This window comes from Zasmidium cellare (assembly GCF_010093935.1).
Source record: "Zasmidium cellare ATCC 36951 unplaced genomic scaffold M409scaffold_71, whole genome shotgun sequence".
Taxonomy (NCBI): Eukaryota; Fungi; Ascomycota; class Dothideomycetes; order Mycosphaerellales; family Mycosphaerellaceae; genus Zasmidium; species Zasmidium cellare.
The window spans coordinates 1-20,751 of record NW_022987015.1 but is presented as its reverse complement, the minus strand read 5'-3'; the positions used below and the strand labels follow the sequence as shown (position 1 = coordinate 20,751).

The window sequence follows — 20,751 nt, the reverse complement described above, 5'->3', positions numbered from 1 at the left end:
GTCGATCATGCATACCACGTTGAAAACACTGAACTCTACCTTCGTTACCGACCCGGTTTTCAGTCGCAAAGATGTGGTGATTCGTTTTCTCTGGAAAGCGCATCATCTTGGAATGCAAATGCATGACACCGTAGACACTCTGTACAAAGTGGGTCATCGCTAAAAAGAGAGCTCTCTACTACTGCAGTATACTGATGAGAAAGCCAGGGAAGGGACCGCGCTGCATAAGACGGCGGAATACGGGCAGTTGCTGATCGCTGGATTCCCCCAACAACATCGGGCAAGCATTATTATTTCGAGTGCAGAGGGCCGAACCCTATTGGACTGCGCATGACCCATCGCTTCCACGTTCACTCTTTTCACAGATGTACTTTGGCTACCTTCTGGACCTAACCCCAAACTGAATTGGTGCTTGCTCTTCTGTGCCTTACGCACAGCAATCTAATTCTTCTTGTGGGGTTCTTCTAAGGTCTTCTCTGTGACCGATCTAAATTGGAGGCGTATTGGTTAGCGCAACGCCGGCGCATCTTTCCGCGAGGACACTGGATTTGATCGGGAGTGCGTTGCTGCTGCGATTCTAGTTGTCCGTCCGGATTTCTGCGACCGTCAAATTGGGATATCCCTAGCTCGGTCTACACTCTGTCTATCAGTCCTAGTTTTGGCGTAATACCATACAAGCACTGCGATCGCACCTTACGTAGAGGCGCGCTTGATGGTGGTGAAGGAAGCGAATGCTTCCATTTGCCGGGATTGGTCTGCATCGCGTTAAGGTACTTGGGGCGTATCCATATCACGTGATGAAGGCTCTCACCAGCTGGCGAGAACAACAACTCCTTACTACATTCGTAGAGCCAGGAGAAATCATAGATGTGGACAGAGTGTGGCGGTAAGGGCATCTGAGAGATGACACGACGTTTCGCGATGCGCCCGTTGCGACACGTCGCAAAGTGAGTCACGTGAATTGAGTCGGAAGACTTGATTGGACACCGGCTTCCGTGGCATCGGCGCCATGTCATCCAGTCTGACATGGCAAATCTTGCTCTGCGCTGTATACACGGGGAAACCACGGCTCGAGACATTCGTCTTCAGCGAAAGTCCGTAGCATCTCCTCATCCAAGAGACTTTCCCGTTGATCTCCAGCGTGCATTGTGTGAGGTTGGAGAAAGGGTGCTTGTCCGCGCAGTCTCAGAAAGTCCGTTCGATTATGTTTCCGAGATAAACTCCACGATTCTTGCTTCAGGCCGCATGTTGATTGGCTTCTATTTACGGAGCGGCTTGAGCGTAGTTTCTACACATATCGGGTACACCCGCCCAAGCTCCACCGTCCAATTTGCCTTTCTTTCGAGCGGTGCAACCCGCCCTCAACCGCAACCCACACTTACCGGAAAACTTGACTACATCATCACAGCTTCTAGCTTTAGCCTTACATTGGCAGATGTTCTCATCATATTGCCCCTAAATGTCATAAATTCACAATGTCATGGAAGCAAGTCGCTCAGTCCCAGCGAGAGACTCTTCTGTCATCAATGCCCATCGAATGGAGGCTCGCTCCCGACGAGATCGGAGGAAGAACCAAGCAGCGCAAAATTGTCGACTTTATTGCCAAGCGCGTTTCTTCAGATACTCGCGAAATCACCGAGCTGCCCGTGTCGCAGCTACTACAAAAGCTGCGGCAAGGCGATGTAACGGCCAGCGAGGTCTTGGTACGTGGATCAATCCTTGAGATACACTCCTTCGGTGCTCCCTCTTGAACATCATGCGACTATAATCATGAAACAACTGCGATCCGATCTGTGACTTGCTGAGATATATGTTCGCACGTGTACGAACTCTATGTTAATCTGAGATTGAACTGTGTGTAGGCTGCGTTCGCACATCGAGCAGCGCTTGCTCATCAATTGGTAATCTCAAGTCAAACCAGAGCTCGAACGTTGGCTAACATGCGCATAGACTCATTGCTTGAGTGAGTATCACTATGTTGACGCTAAAAGACGAGCGGCCGTACTTGATGAACAATGGCGTATGCATCAGAAACCCGTGGGGCCTCTTCATGGCTTGCCAGTCAGCTTGATGGACCGCTTCCACGTAGCCGGCCTGCGTAGCGCATGTGGCTACGTCAGTTGGCTTGGAATCCCAAGAACAGGAGACGATGAGGGCGTGTTAGTGGAGCGCCTACGCACCCTTGGCGCAGTCATCCTTTGTAAAACCAATGTGCCCGTGAGCGCAATGGTAAGACGCCGCACGTGCGACTGATTTTGGCCAAGATGCTGACATTGCTTGCCTTTTAGATGGGCGAGACCGACAATAACATCATGGGGTTTACTATGAATCCATTCAACAGAATGTTGTCAGCGGGAGGTGCTTGTGGTGGTGAGTAGGCAGCATGGAAAGATTTTCAAAGTGACGCACACAACTACTCACGCTCTGTTCAGGCGAAGGCGCCCTCATAGCGCTCCGGGGCTCCCCGATCGGCTTTGGGACAGACATTGGTACTATGCATCTTTCCGAGAAAGACTGTCACGCTGAACAAACATCGTAGCTGGGTCTGTACGCATTCCAGCAGCGTTCAACGGTCTCTGCGCTCTTAAAGCTTCTGAGCAAAGACTCCCCGATAGTGGTATCGCCGCAATTGTAAGTCCGACTGTGCGATGTCTCATCGGAACACAATCTCACATCCGCTCACGAAGTTTCCGGGTCTTCCCACTGCTGCTGGCTCTGTTGGGATGCTCGCGTCCGAACTCGAAGGAATTCAGATCGTTTTTAAAGCGTTGCAGGACTCAAGCCCTTGGACGTACGATAACGAGATACTCGAGTTGCCCTGGCGCAAAGAAAAACACGAGAGCATTCTCGCACGGAGGTGCGATCCAGTGGGGATAGAAGCCAATGGGAGACTCGTATTTGGAGTGCTACAATCCGATGACCACGTCAACCCACATCCGCCTATTCGACTCGCCCTGCAGAAGGTCAAGCAAGCATTACTAAGCTGTGGTTATGAAGTGAGCTTCCTGCGACACTCGCGGTACTGCATACTGATGAGAGGATAGATCGTGCCATGGAGGCCACCTCCACAGAACGAGGCGGTCGAGAACCTTGTAAGTGCTGTGTCAGTACTGCATCTAGCATCGTGGGTGATGCTAAAACTATTAGTTCCGGATATTTGGGTCAACCGGCGCACAAGAAATACGGAATGCAATTGATGCAAGTGGTGAGCCGCCTGTTGCGCAAATGCGGCCGTGGTATGAGCAACAAGACAATGAAGATATCTCGACATCATCTTTCTGGCAGCTGTGCGAGGCTCGCGACAAGTATCGCAGAGACTATGCAAAATACTGGCGACAAGTACGTATAGTAGAAAACATAAAGCGGCCCGGTGCCCTTAATCAGACAACTTCAGCTGTTCTGATCTTCACTTTAGATGGACAGTCAGACAACTTCTGGCCGACGAGTAGATGGCGTCATTCAACCTGTTGCCCCCTACGTCGCAGGACACCAGAATGATCCGCAGTACTACGCCTATTCTGCGGTGGCAAATATCCTTGATGTCCCAGCCGCAGTCTTCCCGGTCTCGCCCGGATTCTCTCTAGCGGAGATGGCCTTCGAGGAGGCTCAGAATCGTCTAGCATCAAATGAAGAGGAAGTGAAGATACAAAAAAATTGTTGGTCATGCCTACCAAGAATTTCACTCACTTGACTAACTTGTGATTGTCTGCAGACCGACCTGTAGACGCCCAAAATATGCCAGTAGGACTTCAAGTCTTGGGCAGACGCCTGCAAGAGGAGCAGGTATTGGCCATGGGACAGGCAGTCATTGAAGCGCTGAATCGCACAGCTTGAGCTCCCTGTCCGTGCGTGCGTGTAGGCTTATGGGGTCCATTCACGTATCATCTTGGTCAGGGAACGAGGGGAGCTCTTGATACTTGCAAGAATACACGAGCTCAGGAAGGCGCAAAGTTGTGAGAGGCAAGTCCGTGGCATTCTGCTTTCTACGGTAGACGCTAGACAACAGATTTCCCCTCCATTGCCCATCTTCCTGCAGCTCGTTATTGAATCGACTTCTTCCATTGACCCCAGGCTCTGACAATATCTCATTGTCACTTGTAGACTAGCATGGAGATGCCGGTGCCAATGAGCCGCCGGTCCGCCATGATAGTCGCATGGTCTGTTCTAAGTTCATATCGCTGAGCATTTTCATTAATGTTCAGCACCTGAAATCTCAACCACGCTCGTTGTCACAGGTGACTCGCTTTCGGCCTTGCCCTCCACCTCTAAAGCTAGCTCGGCCCATTCGAAAGGATCGACAATATTCGGTTTGCTCGACGTACATTAGCGTGTCGCGTTTCGTGAACGAAAATTGGCGCATGCGATGGTGTTCTCAGTAGAGCAGGTTCAGCGTCACTCTCGTCAGCAGTAAAAGTATCCATCGCCTTCTCTAATAGGGAGTTGTGAGCAACGATGCTGTACATTAAGTCACGCTTGCGAAGGATTTGGAACGTTGAAGAGATAAGCCAATCAAGATGCAGGTGTGACACGCCACAAAGCTCGAATCTCACACGACTCAACGCCACCAGTGCAGAACGGCCAACAGCGTACAGAACCTGCGATCGACTCCGAGTGACACGCTGAACTCCTTCCCACCCGTGGCTCAAACGGCTTCCGCTGCTCATTCCGTCACCATGTTTGTGCTCATGTCAAAGAAAGCTGCCGCCGCGAGAGCTCTTCCTCCACCGACAAACTCAGCGGCTCAATCTTCATCACGCACACAGAACGCCTGCGATCCATGTAGGATCCGGAAGTCCAAAGTCAGTCACCATTTGCTCGTGTCCTGTACCCTTTGCCTTGCGCCTGCCAGCCATGATAGGCTGACGATTCTCCGACAGTGTGACGGTCACGTACCGTGTGGCCGATGTCGAACAAAGCAAATAGTTTGCACTTCCTCTCGCCGCTTCGCCAAGGCTTCAGGTCCCATCACTGAAGAGCACGTGGCTATTCTGCAGGAGCAGCAGAGGAGGCTGACCCGCGCCATCTCTAACATGGCGGACATCATTAAGCAGGCAGCGTCTCACGGCTTTTCGGGGTTGGGGGACATGTCTACGAGCCTTACAGGCTCGGAACTCTCTCCTTTTGAGCTCGCAGAAATATTGCAACGGTTCGCGCCGGATAGCCAAATGCCTGAGACTGCGACCTCACCTGTGGTCGGGTCCCATTTGCCATTAAAGAAGCGGAGGTTTCATGAAAACGCGCTTCCAAAGCAACAAGTGTTAGATGTCCAGATGGAAGTTGGGGACGCCACACAAACCAACGACCAGGGGCTCGAGCCGTTTCAGAAGTTCTTGACGACGGTACAGCAGCACAATGGCAACGGTCTGAATCCGACTGCTAGTAACTTTCAGCCTTCTCTCCCAGCCTTCGAAGCACAGCAACTGCAAGCATTGCCGACGACCGACTGGCAAAAAATGTCTTTTGCTGAACCCATGGGTGATCCGAGCTTCGATATCCACCCACAGCTTGCACCTTTTGTCGACATGGTCGACTGGGACGCCAGTCTAGAGCACTTTCTCAACAGCCAGTGCAGTGAAGCCAACCCCGACTGGGCCACGATAAATCCGGACCTCGGTCTGCAGAACGGCGCATCACGATGACAGCAGCGTGGAGGTTGAAAGACTTGGAGTGAGTGCACACAAGCCCTCGGGCAGATGGGGCGACCGGAAGCACTATCCTCCAAACATGGTATCAATCGAGTGCAATGACTCCTGATATCAATTGAGTGCAGTGACTCCTGATGTCTTTGTTAATGTGGAATAAAGTATCAAAGCGGAACTTCGGAAGCGCTAAAAGCGAAGGCGTCGCAGTGCAGGTAGCGACGTTCCGGGGCGGGTCGTCTCCCCTTATTACTCTAGCTCGCGAAAACAGGAACCTGTACCAGTCTCTACCTCTGAACACTCGCGATCTTCACACAGACTTTTACCCGGCCCAATGCGCTGGCAATGTGACATGCGCTCACGCGATTGAGGTAATGACGATACCATGGGGAGTCGAAATAATCGAGAAGACGCTCTTGCTGAGGAGGAAGGTGGCCTCGACGAACTAGCAGCACCGGCACCAGACGAAAATCCAGACGAACAAGGCATCTATCAACATGAGAGTCTGGAAACAAGTAGTGAACGACCTCCTAAAAAAGCACAGGACCAGGAGGGCCAGTCAGAAGTATCGAAATGGCTTACACAAATCTATATTGTGTCGTACCTCATCTTCTTCTCGATCTTTGGCGTACTCGCTCGGATAGGACTCCAAGCCTTGACCATCTACCCAGGCGCGCTCGTTGCCAACACGGATCTCTGGGCCAATGTCGGCGGGAGTTTGTTGATGGGTATACTGCGCGAAGACCGTATGTTATTTCGTCGACACTGGAGACAGGAGCTAGAGAACGCCCGTCGTAGCAACTCGTCTGAAGAGAACGTGGATGAAGAGAAGCTGAAAGATTCTGCCCGACAATCTTATGCCACCGCCAGAGGAGCAATTCCAGCTTACATCGGAATGACGGTTGGCTTCTGCGGTTGCTTCACCTCATTTGCTTCGATCTGCCGAGATGCATTCCTTGCAATCTCCAACAATCTGAACAACGCGCCCGTTTCCGCATCAGTTACGACAGCGTTCTATCGCTCGAGACCAGCAAGCGACAGCGTTATGGCGTTGCTAGCTATCCTGATCCTCGAAGTCGGTCTGAGCATCGTAGCTCTCAACTTCGGTGCTCATTTAGCCACTAGTTTCGCGCGGCTGGCAGAAAAGATGCCTGTCTGGCATCTTAGCCGGTTCATAGATCCATTGATTCTCTTCCTCGGCCCTGGATGCTGGCTTGGGGCAGTCCTGCTGGCTATTTGGCCTGTCCATGATCATTGGCGTGGACAAGTTCTCTTCGCTCTTGTCTTCGCCCCCCTTGGTTGTCTCATGCGGTTTCTCCTGTCGGTCCATCTGAACAAGAGAGTTCGGACCTTCCCAGTCGGGACATTCGTTGCGAATTTCTTCGGGACTTGTGTCTTAGGCATGGCATACGATTTGCAGATGTCTTCGGCAGGAGCAGCTGTGGTTAGCTGCCAGGTCTTGCAAGGCATCATGGACGGATTCTGCGGTGCTTTGACGACTGTGAGCACGTGGGTGCTCGAGCTGGATACCTTGCGCTTGCGACACGCGTATTTTTACGGCGTGTGCAGTCTGTTCGCAGGCGTGGGATTCATAACGGCTATCATGGGGTCGTTGCGGTGGACCAGTGGTTTCGGCGCCCCGACTTGTTAAGACGTAATAAGAGCTTTGCATAAGGAAGATGACATCTGTAAACATCGAAATCATGTTCGTCCTGATAATTACACGGCCAACCGTACTCCCTGCCTGTCATCACGTCGCAGTCTGCCAGCTTTGACCCCAAGCAGGGCGACGAGGGACGACAATTCGACCTCCGCCCCTGATGTAGTAGCCACCCTTCCATTTGCCCCCTTTCATCAAAGTTCGTGTGCATCGAATAGACTGCTCAAGGGCAGAGACCGAACCGTCGTAGACCTCGACTCCTTTGCTCAAAACTTCTCTTTCATCTTCGCTTACCTGGCACACGGAACCGCTTGCTACATCAGCCCTCCAGCAAGATGCACATGGACACTGGCATCGCGAAATCGTCGAGGACCTTCTTCCGTCCGAATCTGATCGAGTCACAACAGCGGCTCCGATGACTCGATCAGATTCGGACGGAAGAGAGTGACGCCTCGGACTTGTACCGTTTCGTCCATGCATGACTTCCTTCCATCGCTCCTTGCGAGTCCGACTCGGTGTCTCCAACAGCCACTCGCGTTTCCGGCGAGCGCACCACGCCAACTCTGACCAGAGGCGTTGTCCGAATCCTTCTGCCATGTCCACATCCAAAGATCCCGTGCGACGTGATGGCAATGAGGGATACTGGGGCATCTTCCTGACCTCCAGTGGATCGCTAATCGTAATGGCTATGAGTAGCGACTCTACCCAGGCTACCGCATCCTTGACATCGGGAGCAATGAAGAGAAGTTGCTCTCCTTCGACACGAAGTCGAAAGACATCGAAATGCTGCTTGTAGTCGATTGCAAGGCCCACATCCGCGGCTTGGAGAGTGTATGAGCTGAGAAGCTTGGCCGAGGAGTTCGGCCCAGATTCCGTGCTAGAGGCTTCAAAAAGAAGTAGCCTGGTGCTTCGCAACTCGGCTTGGACTCGAAACCAATGGCGATCGAGTGCCTCATGATCTGGCGAGAGGAGCTCCTGCTTGCAAAGAAGGCGTCCGGTCTTGCTGATGCCGGGATGATATGAAGGGGGGCTGTTAGACTTGACAACATATTCATACGGTGGTAGTTCCATGTCCGTGAGCGTGGTTTTCAGGAAAGCTAATATCATTCGACAACGCCACAGTGGTAGTGGATGGTATTTGTTTCATCACTGTCAGCGGCTTTTTCGCCTTGTGGCATCTCTCTTGCTCCGCTCGCCCTCTAGCGCATGTTACGGGCCAGGTTTGGCGGGTGGTTCGGATAGCCTGCGCAAGGTGCGAAACAGGTACATGTAACTCTAGATCGTCACTCACCGGTCTCGTCGCTTAGTATCGAATGTTCTATGGAATAGGCCATGAACGTGCGTCCATCGTCCTGTATTAAACAGCATAACAGCTTATAACAAGCTCAACGATGGGCAAAACGCAGATTTTTGCCCGCATATGTGTATTTCTGGTTGCGGTATCGCAAGTCATCCTCAATGTCCATCAAACGATTGTACTTTACAACTCGCTCCCCTCGAGCAGGAGCACCTGACTTGAGATGTCCCGTTCTCATGCCAACAGTAAGATCAGCAATGAAGTCATCCGTCGTCTCGCCTGAACGATGCGACACAAAGACGGACCAGCCTGCAGAGTAGGCAGCTTGTCCTCTATTCGAGTCGGTCAGTCACTATTGGGTCATTCCGGATTTTGGAGACTTACGCAGCTATAGCTTCTGTCACAGTGCCAATCTGGTTGACTTTCAACAGCATGCTGTTACATGCGTCTTTGTGGATAGCAGTCTTAACGCGACTGATGTTGGTAGCCAGAAGATCATCCCCCACAAGCTCCACGCTGCATATTTTGTTGAATTCCACGAAAGCGTCCCAATCATCCTGGCCAAAGGGATCCTCAAGGAGGATAATAGGGTACTTCTCCAGCAATCGATGATATAGTGATGCGAGCTCGGCTGCGCTCAGAGTGTTATCCTGCTTGGTTTTGAATCCAAGGTTATAGCTTCCCTTCTGGAAGAATGACTGAGAAGCTGGGTCTATGCCGATTTGGATTTTGCCGTTATGGCCAGCTTTTGCAATCGCCTCCACAAGAAGGTCCAACGCTTCCTCGGGATGACTGATTGGAGGAGCGAACCCGCCCTCGTCCCCAAGGCCAATGGCTGCCTTGCCATACTTTGCTTCAATGATGCTTTTGAGATTCGCGTAAGTCTCGGCATTCCATTGCACAGCCTCGGTAATGGACGAAGCGCCGGTTGGAGCGATCATGAATTCTTGGAAAGCCATTGGGTTCCCACTATGGTCTCCGCCGTTGAGCACATTCATGAATGGCACCGGCATTACGTATTCGCTTTGAAGGGAGCTGCTCTCGCCAGCCAAGAACTTATACAGCTCCATGCCTCTTGCCGCTGCTCCAGCCCTCGCGGCCGCCATGCTGACTCCAAGTATAGCATTCGCTCCTAGCTTGCTCTTGTTGTCCGTTCCATCGAGCTTGATCATGAGTTCATCAATCTTCTTCAAGTCATGCGCTGGATCGAGGCCGCTCTCGACTATCTTTGGACCAAGAATTTCGTCGACGTTCTCGACTGCCTTCGTCACTCCATTGCCTTGAAAGGCAGAGGCGTCGCCATCGCGAAGCTCGACAGCTTCGTAGTCTCCTTTCGATGCTCCTGAGGGAACCAGAGCGCGGAAAGTGCCGTGCGAAGTCGTCAAGTCAACCTGAATGGTCGGTTTGCCTCTGGAGTCGAGACGTTGCGATCCGCGGATTGATAAAATTGCCATGGAGGGCAGTGTGGTAGTGAGAGTGAGAGGCTGGCAGTGAGCACTCTGCGTTGGAACGTTCTGTTTGCTTACTCGGGAACTCACGGTCTTCTTCTCCAAGGGGTGTTTATTGCGGTTTCCGTCCGGACTGGTCCCGGTAACGTCTGAGGTCAAAGAGACCTGCATCATTGAAAGAATCAGGGTCCTTAGTGCTTCCGCTCTCGCCGAATTTACGCTAGCGCTTCCTCGCAAAGCCGCTTTGCGAAAGTTTGTATGTATTTTTGTTCACGGAACAACAAACGGCGGGATTCCCTCACGAAAGCCTTGATCTCGAGTCTGCGGCGTTCTTCATACCATCTTTGTCTCCGCTTTGCAACGGAGCTTCTCCAAACATCAGACGTTTGGACCATTATTCAGGCTCCAGCGACGAAGAACGCATCTCGCGCCAACGATGCCTCTATCAGAGAAATGGTCCAACTTCAAGCGGAAGATGGGATTTGGCAAATGGACACCAGCTTCATCAACAAAACATCATCACAATGAGCACCAACACCACCACCACCACCATCACCACGACGAATCGTCGCAAACACCGGATTTCTATGCCAACCTAAGTGAAGTCGCCGCTCCACCGCCTGTGCAGAACAGAGACGAGAATGCACATACATATGTTCACCACACGCTCGAAGAAGAACGAAACTAGGATGAGTGAAAAGGTCTTGTCAAAACGCGTGTAACTGCAACCGTAAACAATTTTCGGCGATACGAGAGGTGCGATGGTCTTGTTACAGTCACATTAACGACGAGGGCCTAGAGAAAGAAGTGGAGTTGAAATTGGAAGATGCTGGGTACTGTACGTGGTGATTTGGACATTAGAAGTAGATGTACCGATCTTTCAGCTGCGATCTTGGTTGTAAATACACGTGCACGAGCGCAGACTCTCGCCAGATCGTACTTTTGCAAGCTCAAGTGCATCTCGTCGCTTTCCCGAAAAGAAATCGTGGCACGTAATTGCGCCAAGGGATTTATGCTTTTAGTGCATCCGCTGGCCCGCTTTCACAAAGTATACCAACAACGTACGAGGGGGGGTCAAAGCCGATACAAAGAGCAACGAAAGCCATGCTGCCCGCCCCTCGACTACGGCACATTACTCTTCCCATCATCAATCATGAGCGACCCTGCTGGCAGCGGTGCAAATTGTCAGCTTAATCCGATCGAGAATATCAAAGACTGCGACAACACATGCCCGTCGACATTACTCGACAACAGCAACGCCAAACCATGCAAAACCCAACGAGGATGGCGGCGGCTCGTGCGAAATTTCACCCCGTCGTGGTTCAGCGTCAACATGGGTACTGGCATCACCTCTATCCTACTCCATAATTTGCCATACAATGGCAGATGGCTGCAATACGTTTCCTACATCATCTTCGCGCTGAACGTGCTGTTGTTCGTCATATTCTTAGCAATCTCAGTCGTGAGGTACACATTATATCCCAGGATTTGGGCGGCGATGATTCGGCACCCTACTCAGAGCCTGTTCCTGGGCACATTCCCCATGGGCCTGGCGACCATTATCAACATGATGGCGTTTGTGTGTGTGCCTTCTTGGGGTGGACAGTGGTGGAAAGTTACTTGGGCGATTTGGTGGATCGATGCGACGGTCAGCGTTGCCTGTTGCTTTTCTCTGCCGTTCATTCTGTGAGTGCCGGGCCATATTCACCAGACGACGGGTTGGCTGACTGTCCTAGTATGACCAAGCATCATAACACAATCAGTTCCATCACAGGGGCTTGGCTTCTACCAATCGTCTCTACCATCGTTGCGGCCGCTTCGGGAGCGATCGTGGCCGAGGTAATACCTCACGATGACGAGAAGCTGATTACGTTGATCGTCTCTTACGTCCTTTGGGCGACAGGAGTGCCACTGGCGATGTGCGTCATAACACTCTACCTCCTGCGCCTTACTACCAACAGTCTGCCGCCTAAAGCTGTAATCGTGTCCAGCTTTCTACCCCTTGGACCGTTAGGTCAAGGCAGCTTCGGGATCATGACGATGGGTAAGGTGGCCAGGGAGGTCTTCCCGAGACAGCACTCATTACCAGCAGTCCAAAACGCGGGAGAAATCCTCTACGTAATGGGCTTTCTTATCGGAATCATTATGTGGGGGTTCGGCCTCATTTGGCTCACATTCGCGGCCGCGACGATTCTCCACTCCAAGAAGTTCCCGTTCAATATGGGCTGGTGGGGATTCACGTTCCCACTAGGTGTCTTTACTGTCGCCACGACGACTTTGGGCACAGAGCTGCCATCGGCGTTCTTTCGCATCCTGGGTACTATTTTCTCGCTGACGGTCACTGCGTTATGGATTATGGTGGCTATTGGAACGCTGATACGGGCGTACACGGGCGAAATCTTCGTGGCTCCTTGTCTTAAGGATGTGGAGGACAAGGTGAAAGATTCACAGCATAAGCTAGGAGAGCAACATGGGACCAAGCAGAATATTTAAATTCCTCAATCTGATAACGATGCCAATGAGGCTTTTTGGACCTGACTCCGGCTTGTCTTAGAGTGAGTTCTCTCACGTGGATCCCAGCTTCATCATTAGAAGGTGGGTTCGCTAAGACATCAAACTCATTCCGGCGGCTATAGGACATACTGGAGCACCGGTTCTTTCACCTTTTCGTGAGTGAAATGCTCTATGATTCCAGCAGCTACCAAGACTCGGTCACTTCAAGCACCTATGCGTACGCATATGTGTGCAACAAATTCTCTTCCGAGGCATATCTTTGCCTTGAAGTTGATGAGCGAATGACTTCTTTCAACTGATTTGCTTTGCAAATACGCCGCACTAACGACATTCGGAATGACTACAACACGAGCGTTACCAGTCACTTGGGCCATTGTAGCGGATCGGTCGAATATACAGAGCGATGGCTCGACCAGGAGACTACGGTCGCGAAATATGTGCACCTTGAGTTTCTCGAAATTGCACTTCGTTAGCTTCCCAACCTCCGCAGACTCACATATACTGATTTCCGGTATCGTGCAAAATCAGGCTTCCAGAAACAACAGAAACAAGGACTCAACTCGCCATCACGCGCTCGATCATCTGCAGATTGTATTTGACGCTGATACAGGGCGTTTCCAGGCCTACTTTGCGCTCCAGTGAGAGTGAATGCAACACAGAGAAGAAAAAAAAGATGTTATAGATGCTAGAGACTCTGCACGGATGGGACGTCTACATTATTTACCATCAGAGTTGTTCTCGCATCTTCGTTTTTAGCGTGCAACATGGCAGAGGCAGCCTCGATCGCTATTGACACTACTAAAGGGTTGGAACTTCTTAAGGAAGCGCTTACAGACTACAACAATCAAGACGAAATAATCAAAGACCTCTGCGAGACCAGCGGAGCCCTAGTGGTTGTAGAGCGATTGCACGAGCTGTCGGGGAATGGAAAAGAGATTCTCTGTGATCTTGAGATAAAGCTCCGGCACTGTACTAGAAAGTGCCTAGAATTGGAGGAACCCGTCAAGAGAGGCACGGCACACTCGACTGGAGATAGCTGAAGCCTGCGCGACTTCATTAAGCTTCAGTGGAATGGCAGGGACATATCGGATGTCAAGACACAGTTGAACGGCTACAAGCTGACGGTAATCGCCGCCATGATGGTGGTTATGATGTGAGTCAATGTCGAGCTCTTTGTTGTGCGACTTTTCTGATCTTCGATACGGGGAACGAGGTTCTCTTAGCGAATTTGAGATGCTTGTCCAACAAACAAAAGTCAATGCTACGATTCCAGACCTGAAGCGGCGCCTAAAAGAGACGAATGAGAATCTGAAGACATTGCGGCGGAACCGTTCCCACTCTCTCCTTGACGAAAAAATCGAACGAGAGCAACTTCTGGACGAGAAGGACAGCACCGTCTGCTGTATCGACATCTGCAATTCGTCTCTTCAAGAAATGCAGCAGTGACTCCGATCATTTGACGCCATGAAAGCGACTTCGTCCAGGACTGATGCAATGGCATTCACCATGACAGCGCAAGCATTTAGGAGCTCTGGACTTCCAATGGAGATGGCGATCGGAGCTCTAGGCAAACACTTAGAGCGAGTTGAAACACAACTCGAGGCAGAGGACCTTCAACATCAAATACGAGTCATGGAGAACTTCAATTACTTAGCTGAGCAACGTATCACAGTCCACGACATGAAAGCTGGAGAGAATGCCTTGCAGATTATTTTCAACAAGGGCCAAGGGGTAATTGATGCCAGTAATGTTCAAGCAGGCCACAGGGCGCTCCAGTTGTTTGGCAACGGCGACATGATCTCCTTTCGAACTGCTGTGTCAGAGCATACGTCGCGGACACGCCTTTGTTTGGGTTCGGAATGTGGCCCAGGCACTGCAGAGCCGACTCGTCTACAAGACGGTCTCGCCGCCCGCATCAAGGAGGACAATCCGGCAACGGCAGCAGAGTCCGTTCACAACAACTTCCCTAGCGATGAGGTCCAAAAACCCTTGCCAGGAAGATATATCAGCTGGAAGCGGATCATGCCCTTTAGAAAGACGAGACACGAGCCCAAAAGTCAGTGAGTCGACAGTGAGAGTCACCGACTTTCTCAAATCTCAAAGAGTGTTCGTAGTTTTATAACCCCGCCCAAGCCAGCTTCTCAACGTAGTTCTGAAGCTTCAATTCTTGAATTCTGCCCGTGACTTCATTGTTGCATTCTCTCCCGCTGGCTGCCGAACTAATCTGCCCAGGCCACAAGTAACGTCTTAGCTTTCTTCTTCTGTTCTCTAGAAGTTCCCGAGGAAGTAGGGGTCCACAGATCAAGGGCGACTGCCACGGGGAACTCTTCTGGCTCAGCTATTCCGACAGATCGGACCGAAAAGATGTAGACGATGGACCAACCCTTGAGCTCGTCACGCTTTCTCGGTCCAGGTCTGTTGTATCCAAACCCATATTGTCCATGTTGACATCTAAGAACCTAAGATTAGACGATGGTATGGATACACCTAATGATGTTGACAAGCTTACCGTACACATCAATACGATGGTCTTGAAATCGTCGTGGCTCGCGGAGGGTAGTCTCGAGGAGGGCGAGCTTCTCGCAATTATGAATGCGGTCGGACACAGTGGCCTCACTTTCGGCTGCCAACCCGCCACGTCGCTGTCGGAAAGCTTGTCTACAGCCTTTGTGTCAAAGAGGCGATATATCGCCGCATTAGTTGCTCCTCTATGGCTAGGACACTGGAGTCGTCAACGAATCTTTTCATTCCGACCTAAGAGCATGAGCTTGTAGCGATGTGTGCACTCTTCGAGCACCAAAAGACTACATGTTCCACAGACTGCACGGTCTTTTCACGCGGATGTCTTGTGTATCGTCGTTCCATACTTCTGTAGTTAGTTCTTGGTGCTAAGAGTGGCGTTGCATCGAGATCGAGGGCGAGGGAAATCTTAAGAATTTCACGTAAGAGTCTTGTGGATCACTGCCGCGTGGTTCTGCAAATGCATCTTGTGTTCCAGGGTAAGGTCACACATTGGATGAGGACATCTGATCGGTGCGTTATCGGGATGATACTGGAGGTGCTCATTCCGGAAATGTTTCTTGAGAGTACCACGGCTGTAAAAAGACTTCGTACGGCGCTCCATTGACAGTTCGTGATTGCCGAGGCAGAAAATGCATTGCGTTGGCGGGCACTCCAAAGAGAAAGCCGGCGACTTCATCTCCTGCTCTGCGTCGAGGCTAGCCTCCTTTACTGGCCGTGCCATCCTCCGTGGCCGACAGACTTCGGGGACAAGGGGATCCCGATGCCGACTCAACGACGCAATGGCTGCGACAGCTTTCGAACGACGTTCGGATTCTCGTGCTGGGTCCGACGGGGCGGGAGTGAGCAGCGCATTCATGACGCGACGACGACGGGTGTTCGTGGGGAAATCCTCGGATATGGGCTCGCCTGCTTTATCCGGGTCGCAGTCACCTCGCAGTTGCCTCGCGATGTCCGCTACGGGCTGGCGCTTTCGATAGATAGTCTTGCTTTTAGCGAGCATCGCTTTGCGCGCAGCCTTGACTGCCTTCTCGTGATCGCGCCTAGCAGCGTGGTACTTGTTGTAGATGAGTGTTCCCTTCGCACGGGTCATAGGCCCATATTTGTCACGTATTCTACTCTTCAGCCCGTCTCGACGTCGGCGGTGGAGTTTGACCTCGGGGTGCTGCTTGACTTGCGCCTGCTCGGCTTCGCTCAGCTTGGTCGGTCGACGGGGGTCTATCGTACGAGACATGCCGCTCGCAGCTCGCATCAGTGCCGTCTGCGGCTCCAAGCCGCGAAAAGCAGCTTGCGTATCGGCGGTAATGTATCGCGAGAGATAGTTGTGCTGGAAGACTGCCGAGGAGGCGTGCTGGAGGATCAGGTTACGCTGCGAGTCACTGACATAATCTGTTGTCGTTAGTAGGGTTCGTCATCCCAGCGAGCACACGATACGTACTGCTGCTGTCAAAAGCCTCTCCTGCACCTCGCCGGAAAGAATACGGCCCGGTGGGAAGGTCGAAGCCAACGACATCACTCAGCGTCTTGAGCTTGTCGCGCAACCAGTCGTCCGTCGCACACACGTCTTCAGACATCACGAGGCCGTGCACGCTGCTCTTGAGTCGGCGGAATAGCGGGATAGCAGCCCACTCATCTTTGATCGGTAGCACTTGCTCGTTCAAGCCAGTGGTAACTCTCAACTGGAACAGCTGTTCCGGGCTTTCAAGGCCATCAAAGGCGTGGTCCGCAAAGATGAGCCCTAAGAGACTGATCTGCGGACACAAGAGGAGGCACGGCTCTTTAGGGACTTGTGGGATTGGGAACGTATTCCTGTCGTCTCGTTAGCCACTACAGATTACCACGAGATCAGTATCACGCACGGGGCTTTTGCTCCAAGAAAGGATTTAGTATTCCTGAAAGTGACATCGACGACAAGTCTCGGCCACTCGCTTCCTTCAGGATCCCGTAGCAGAGACAGCTTCAAGTCGCGATACGTCAGACTTATGAGGGCGCCGGGCCGGCTGCCGGTGATACCAGCCAGCTGTATCAACAACGCCAGTTGGACCCGAAGGCGTTCGTGCTCCATCGACATCTCATTCGAGCTCCACAGTGCTGCTAGGAGTTTCACTTCGTCCTCGACCCGAACGATCGTCTTCGGTTTCTTCTCTGTTCGCAGCTCGAATTCGGCCGCCAGTCGCTGTCGGACCTGTGCAAGTTTAGCAGAGCACTACTGATGTACGCCTGTCGCCTTACCCCATGCATCTGAGACTTGATTAAGAGTGGGACGTCGATGATGCCGGTCTCGCTTCGTCGCATTAGGGTAAAGACATTCCAGTACGTCTGCAGCGAGCTGGCACTGCGCAGACTCTCGCGCCTCCTGTGCAGGAGCCAGTGGAAGAAGTTGTCGAGAACTTGGATTGGCATCGTCTTGAGGGTCGACATCGGCTCCTTGTTGACGTGCTCACAGTATCTGATGGAGAGTCAATTAGAGAACGCGGTGATAAGGTGTCACAGGTTCCTACTGAAACCATAAACCTTTGATCCAATCGCGCAGCTTCTCCGTCTTGTCCTTGTAGATTTTCCGTGTCTGTGTCGTCTCGTCGAACTCCTCCTCTCGACGGCGATAGTATTCGGCCGATCCCATATCAATCCCATATTCTTTCCACGTGGGTTCAGCTGCAGGCGCGAAGGCATCGTCGCGATGTGCTCGAGTCGGAGGCAGCTTGGACCGCGTCATGGAGCTGGTATGGCAAAGGACAGTCGGGAGGATGAGTCGGCGCGACGACTGGAGGTGGGGACGGAAAGACGAACGACAAGTACGCAGGGCGACCAGTCAAGAAGTAGGACGAGGGTAGGCGCCGACGCGCCATGTCGCCGTGCCTGTGCCACGACCTGGACGTAGTGTTCATGACTGACGTCGGGCGCTTCGCCGGTCGAGTCGGTTGGGTCTGTGCGACTGAGGAGAGTTTGATATTGGAGGATGGCAAGGATGTGGACGCGAGGTCGGGTCGCGCCGCCCGAGGCAGAGAGCGTGGGGGCACGCGCGGAAGCGAGGGAAAGCGAGCAAAATTGCGTCCCGAAAAGGCCGCAAAAGAAGCCCGAATCGGATGCAGTTTTGGCAGGACCCCGACTAATTCTATAATATTAGGGCTTAGTATCTCCTTATCTTATATTTGTAGCTTTATAGTTAGAGTCTTTATCCTTTTTATTAACGATAAACTAGGTCCTTTAGTCCGCTCGTATTATATATCCTAAATAGGTTATAAGCCTAGGTTTACTATTATATTCTATAGTCTTAGAAGATAGAGAGATAATAGCGAGAGCTAGTAGTATAGGTTAGGGTACCGTATCTAAGAAGAGTATAGAAACAGCCTAGCTATAGCTATAAAAGGGATAGTAGTAGTCGAGACTACGGTAAAAGCTTACGGCTAGAGGAAAGATAAGTATATAAAAGATAGATATACCTCTTATAATTAGGTATAAAGGAAAATATACACCTATATAAAGATAGAGAATAATCCTTTCTAGAAGTAAGTATAAGTCCTAGTATACTTAGATATAGCTCTACTAGACTCTAGATAGAGGACTAAAAAAATATTAAAGTAGCTATATACTAAACTATAGCTAGCTTACCTATAGCTAACCCTAAAATATAGAAAAAAGAGGATCTTAAAAAATAGATAGGCCTAAAAGCTAGAAAAGAGAAAAGGAGATAATACTTAAGAGACTAGTCTTAAACTATAGCTAGAAGACTATATAGGTATCTAACTACTATTCTAAAGAAGAGCTTACGAAATAGAAGTACTAGTCTATACTAGATATATAAAGTTAGGAGAGGATATAATACTTTAGAGACTAAACTAACCTCTTCTACCTCTAGAGTCCGTTATAGAGTAATTAAGCTTAAAAGGAGTTATAAACCTACTTTAGTTATATTATAATAGCTTTAAGGATATCGGGCTAGAGAGTACTACCGCGGTATACTCCTAAGAATTATAATATACTATATAAATAACGTAGTTCTATACGTACTATATCTATTTTAAGAGGAGGGCTAATCTATATAGAGGCCTATAAAAGGCTAAAATAAACACTTATTTTATATATTTGTTCTTATTAGTTAATTTCCTAGCCTATAGGCTAAGAAATACTTTACTATACTTTACCGCTTATTTAGTCTTATAACCTCTAAATACTAAATAAGTATAGATATACTATAATATAATAGATACTTAAAAAAGAACTTCTAGATTACTAAAGAGACTATACCCTATTCTTATAAAGGATAATTTAGAGTAGTAGTTTTGAAGAATAGAAATCTTCTTAAAAGAGGAGGATCTTTTCTATATAATCTCTACGACTAATTAGATACCTATTACCCCTAAAACTTAGTATAGGATAATCTAGTAGATATTACTTTATCTTAGGGAAAATAATAAAGAGCTTATATTAGAGAAAGATTCTATAAGAGTAGTATAGGATAAATTAAAGAGAAAGTATATAGATAATAAAGTAATAGGAAGGAAACTCTTAAAGTAGTACTTTAGCTTTTAATTAATAGGGGAGATAAGTATTAATATAGTATAGATACACCTACTTATATTAAGTAGAAGAATTAAAGCTATATAGCCTAAGCTTATAATAGCGCTTAAACTAGAAGCTAGAATTTAAGTTTTACTTTCTAGGCTTCTAGATTAATAGTCCTCTATAAAGGATACTATTAATAGCTAGCTAACCTTATTACCTAATAGTATTTTTTTAATTCTTTAAGAAAAAGAGGTAGATATACTATAACTACAAACTACTATAACTCTAGTAGCTTTTATAGCCCGAGCTATATTATTAAGAGGATTATTATCTTAGAGAGGAAAAAGATATAATAAGTCTAGATTTAATCTAAGATATAGTCTATACTTAAATAGAGGGTATTTATTTAATTACTACCTTTACCTAGATATAGCTAAGAATATAGTATAAGTTATAGCTAAAAGTAAGCTAGTTTTAGATATAAAGGCCTTAGTACTATTAGTATAGGATTAGGATAGTAATTAGGAGGAAGATATAGATTAATTCGACTAGATAAGTTATTAAAGAGAGTGTTAAATATTATAACCCTATATCTAGTTAATACCTAAAGTAAGCTAGTTATATAATTATATTATATAATATTAGGGCTTAGTATCTCCTTATCTTGTATTTATAGCTTTATAGTTAGAGTCTTTATCCTTTTTATTAACGATAAACTAGGTCCCTTAGTCCGCTCGTATTATATATCCTAAGTAGCTTAGTAGGTTATAAACCCGGGTTAGTAGTCTAACTACTTTAAAGATTCTAGTAGTATAGGTTATTCCTATACCTATTAGACTTTAAAAGAGAAGTAGAAAAGGAAAGTAATACGAGTTAAAGCCCTATATATTATATCTCTAGAAAATAAGGATATATTTTAGCCCTAGAAGGACTTATTAAAGTTATAAAGATTATAACTAATACTTAAGGTTATAGGCTCTTCTAGGAAGGTCCTAGTTTAGAGAAAGTATTATTAGAAGAATAAGAGGAGTTATAAAGGAAGTAGATACTTTTATAAACTACTATACTTTAGTTATAGGCTCTTTAGAGTAGAGCTCTATTTAGAGAAAGTATCTAAATATACTAAACTACTAGTAGGTATTTTACTTTAGAACTAGAAACTAGAAA

At 49.1% G+C, this 20,751-nt stretch overlaps 8 protein-coding genes across 8 annotated transcripts; 5 read left to right on the top strand and 3 right to left on the bottom strand.

Annotated features, from left to right (window-relative positions):
• Nucleotides 1-1,475: 1,475 nt before the first annotated feature.
• M409DRAFT_38093 (uncharacterized protein) lies at nucleotides 1,476-3,834 on the top strand (the record flags this gene model as incomplete). Its single annotated transcript, XM_033810859.1, has 11 exons — nucleotides 1,476-1,703; nucleotides 1,863-1,901; nucleotides 1,951-2,229; nucleotides 2,289-2,370; nucleotides 2,433-2,489; nucleotides 2,540-2,631; nucleotides 2,688-2,996; nucleotides 3,045-3,092; nucleotides 3,148-3,339; nucleotides 3,416-3,656; nucleotides 3,713-3,834. 11 exons carry the CDS (start codon nucleotides 1,476-1,478, stop codon nucleotides 3,832-3,834), a joined length of 1,689 nt encoding a protein of 562 aa, XP_033659653.1.
• Nucleotides 3,835-4,673: 839 nt separating this feature from the next.
• On the top strand, nucleotides 4,674-5,639 carry M409DRAFT_38103 (uncharacterized protein; the record flags this gene model as incomplete). The annotated part of the gene is made up of 2 exons (XM_033810861.1): nucleotides 4,674-4,799; nucleotides 4,878-5,639. The coding sequence occupies 2 exons, from the start codon at nucleotides 4,674-4,676 to the stop codon at nucleotides 5,637-5,639; spliced, it is 888 nt and encodes a 295-aa protein (XP_033659652.1).
• Nucleotides 5,640-6,024: 385 nt separating this feature from the next.
• On the top strand, nucleotides 6,025-7,290 carry M409DRAFT_71465 (uncharacterized protein; the record flags this gene model as incomplete). Its single annotated transcript, XM_033819182.1, has 1 exon — nucleotides 6,025-7,290. One exon carries the CDS (start codon nucleotides 6,025-6,027, stop codon nucleotides 7,288-7,290), a length of 1,266 nt encoding a protein of 421 aa, XP_033659651.1.
• Nucleotides 7,291-7,917: 627 nt separating this feature from the next.
• M409DRAFT_32840 (uncharacterized protein) lies at nucleotides 7,918-8,145 on the bottom strand (the record flags this gene model as incomplete). The annotated part of the gene is made up of 1 exon (XM_033810264.1): nucleotides 7,918-8,145. A coding segment is annotated over one exon (228 nt), but the record flags the coding sequence as incomplete, so codon positions are not given.
• A 539-nt stretch (nucleotides 8,146-8,684) lies between these two features.
• Nucleotides 8,685-10,050, bottom strand: M409DRAFT_71464 (uncharacterized protein; the record flags this gene model as incomplete). Its single annotated transcript, XM_033819181.1, has 2 exons — nucleotides 8,685-8,928; nucleotides 8,981-10,050. The coding sequence occupies 2 exons, from the start codon at nucleotides 10,048-10,050 to the stop codon at nucleotides 8,685-8,687; spliced, it is 1,314 nt and encodes a 437-aa protein (XP_033659649.1).
• A 1,147-nt stretch (nucleotides 10,051-11,197) lies between these two features.
• M409DRAFT_61349 (uncharacterized protein) lies at nucleotides 11,198-12,537 on the top strand (the record flags this gene model as incomplete). The annotated part of the gene is made up of 2 exons (XM_033814720.1): nucleotides 11,198-11,730; nucleotides 11,781-12,537. The coding sequence occupies 2 exons, from the start codon at nucleotides 11,198-11,200 to the stop codon at nucleotides 12,535-12,537; spliced, it is 1,290 nt and encodes a 429-aa protein (XP_033659648.1).
• Nucleotides 12,538-14,064: 1,527 nt separating this feature from the next.
• On the top strand, nucleotides 14,065-14,622 carry M409DRAFT_30719 (uncharacterized protein; the record flags this gene model as incomplete). The annotated part of the gene is made up of 1 exon (XM_033810057.1): nucleotides 14,065-14,622. The coding sequence occupies one exon, from the start codon at nucleotides 14,065-14,067 to the stop codon at nucleotides 14,620-14,622; it is 558 nt and encodes a 185-aa protein (XP_033659647.1).
• Nucleotides 14,623-15,496: 874 nt separating this feature from the next.
• M409DRAFT_30718 (uncharacterized protein) lies at nucleotides 15,497-17,794 on the bottom strand (the record flags this gene model as incomplete). Its single annotated transcript, XM_033810056.1, has 5 exons — nucleotides 15,497-16,467; nucleotides 16,517-16,887; nucleotides 16,938-17,263; nucleotides 17,311-17,527; nucleotides 17,580-17,794. 5 exons carry the CDS (start codon nucleotides 17,792-17,794, stop codon nucleotides 15,497-15,499), a joined length of 2,100 nt encoding a protein of 699 aa, XP_033659646.1.
• Nucleotides 17,795-20,751: the final 2,957 nt, after the last annotated feature.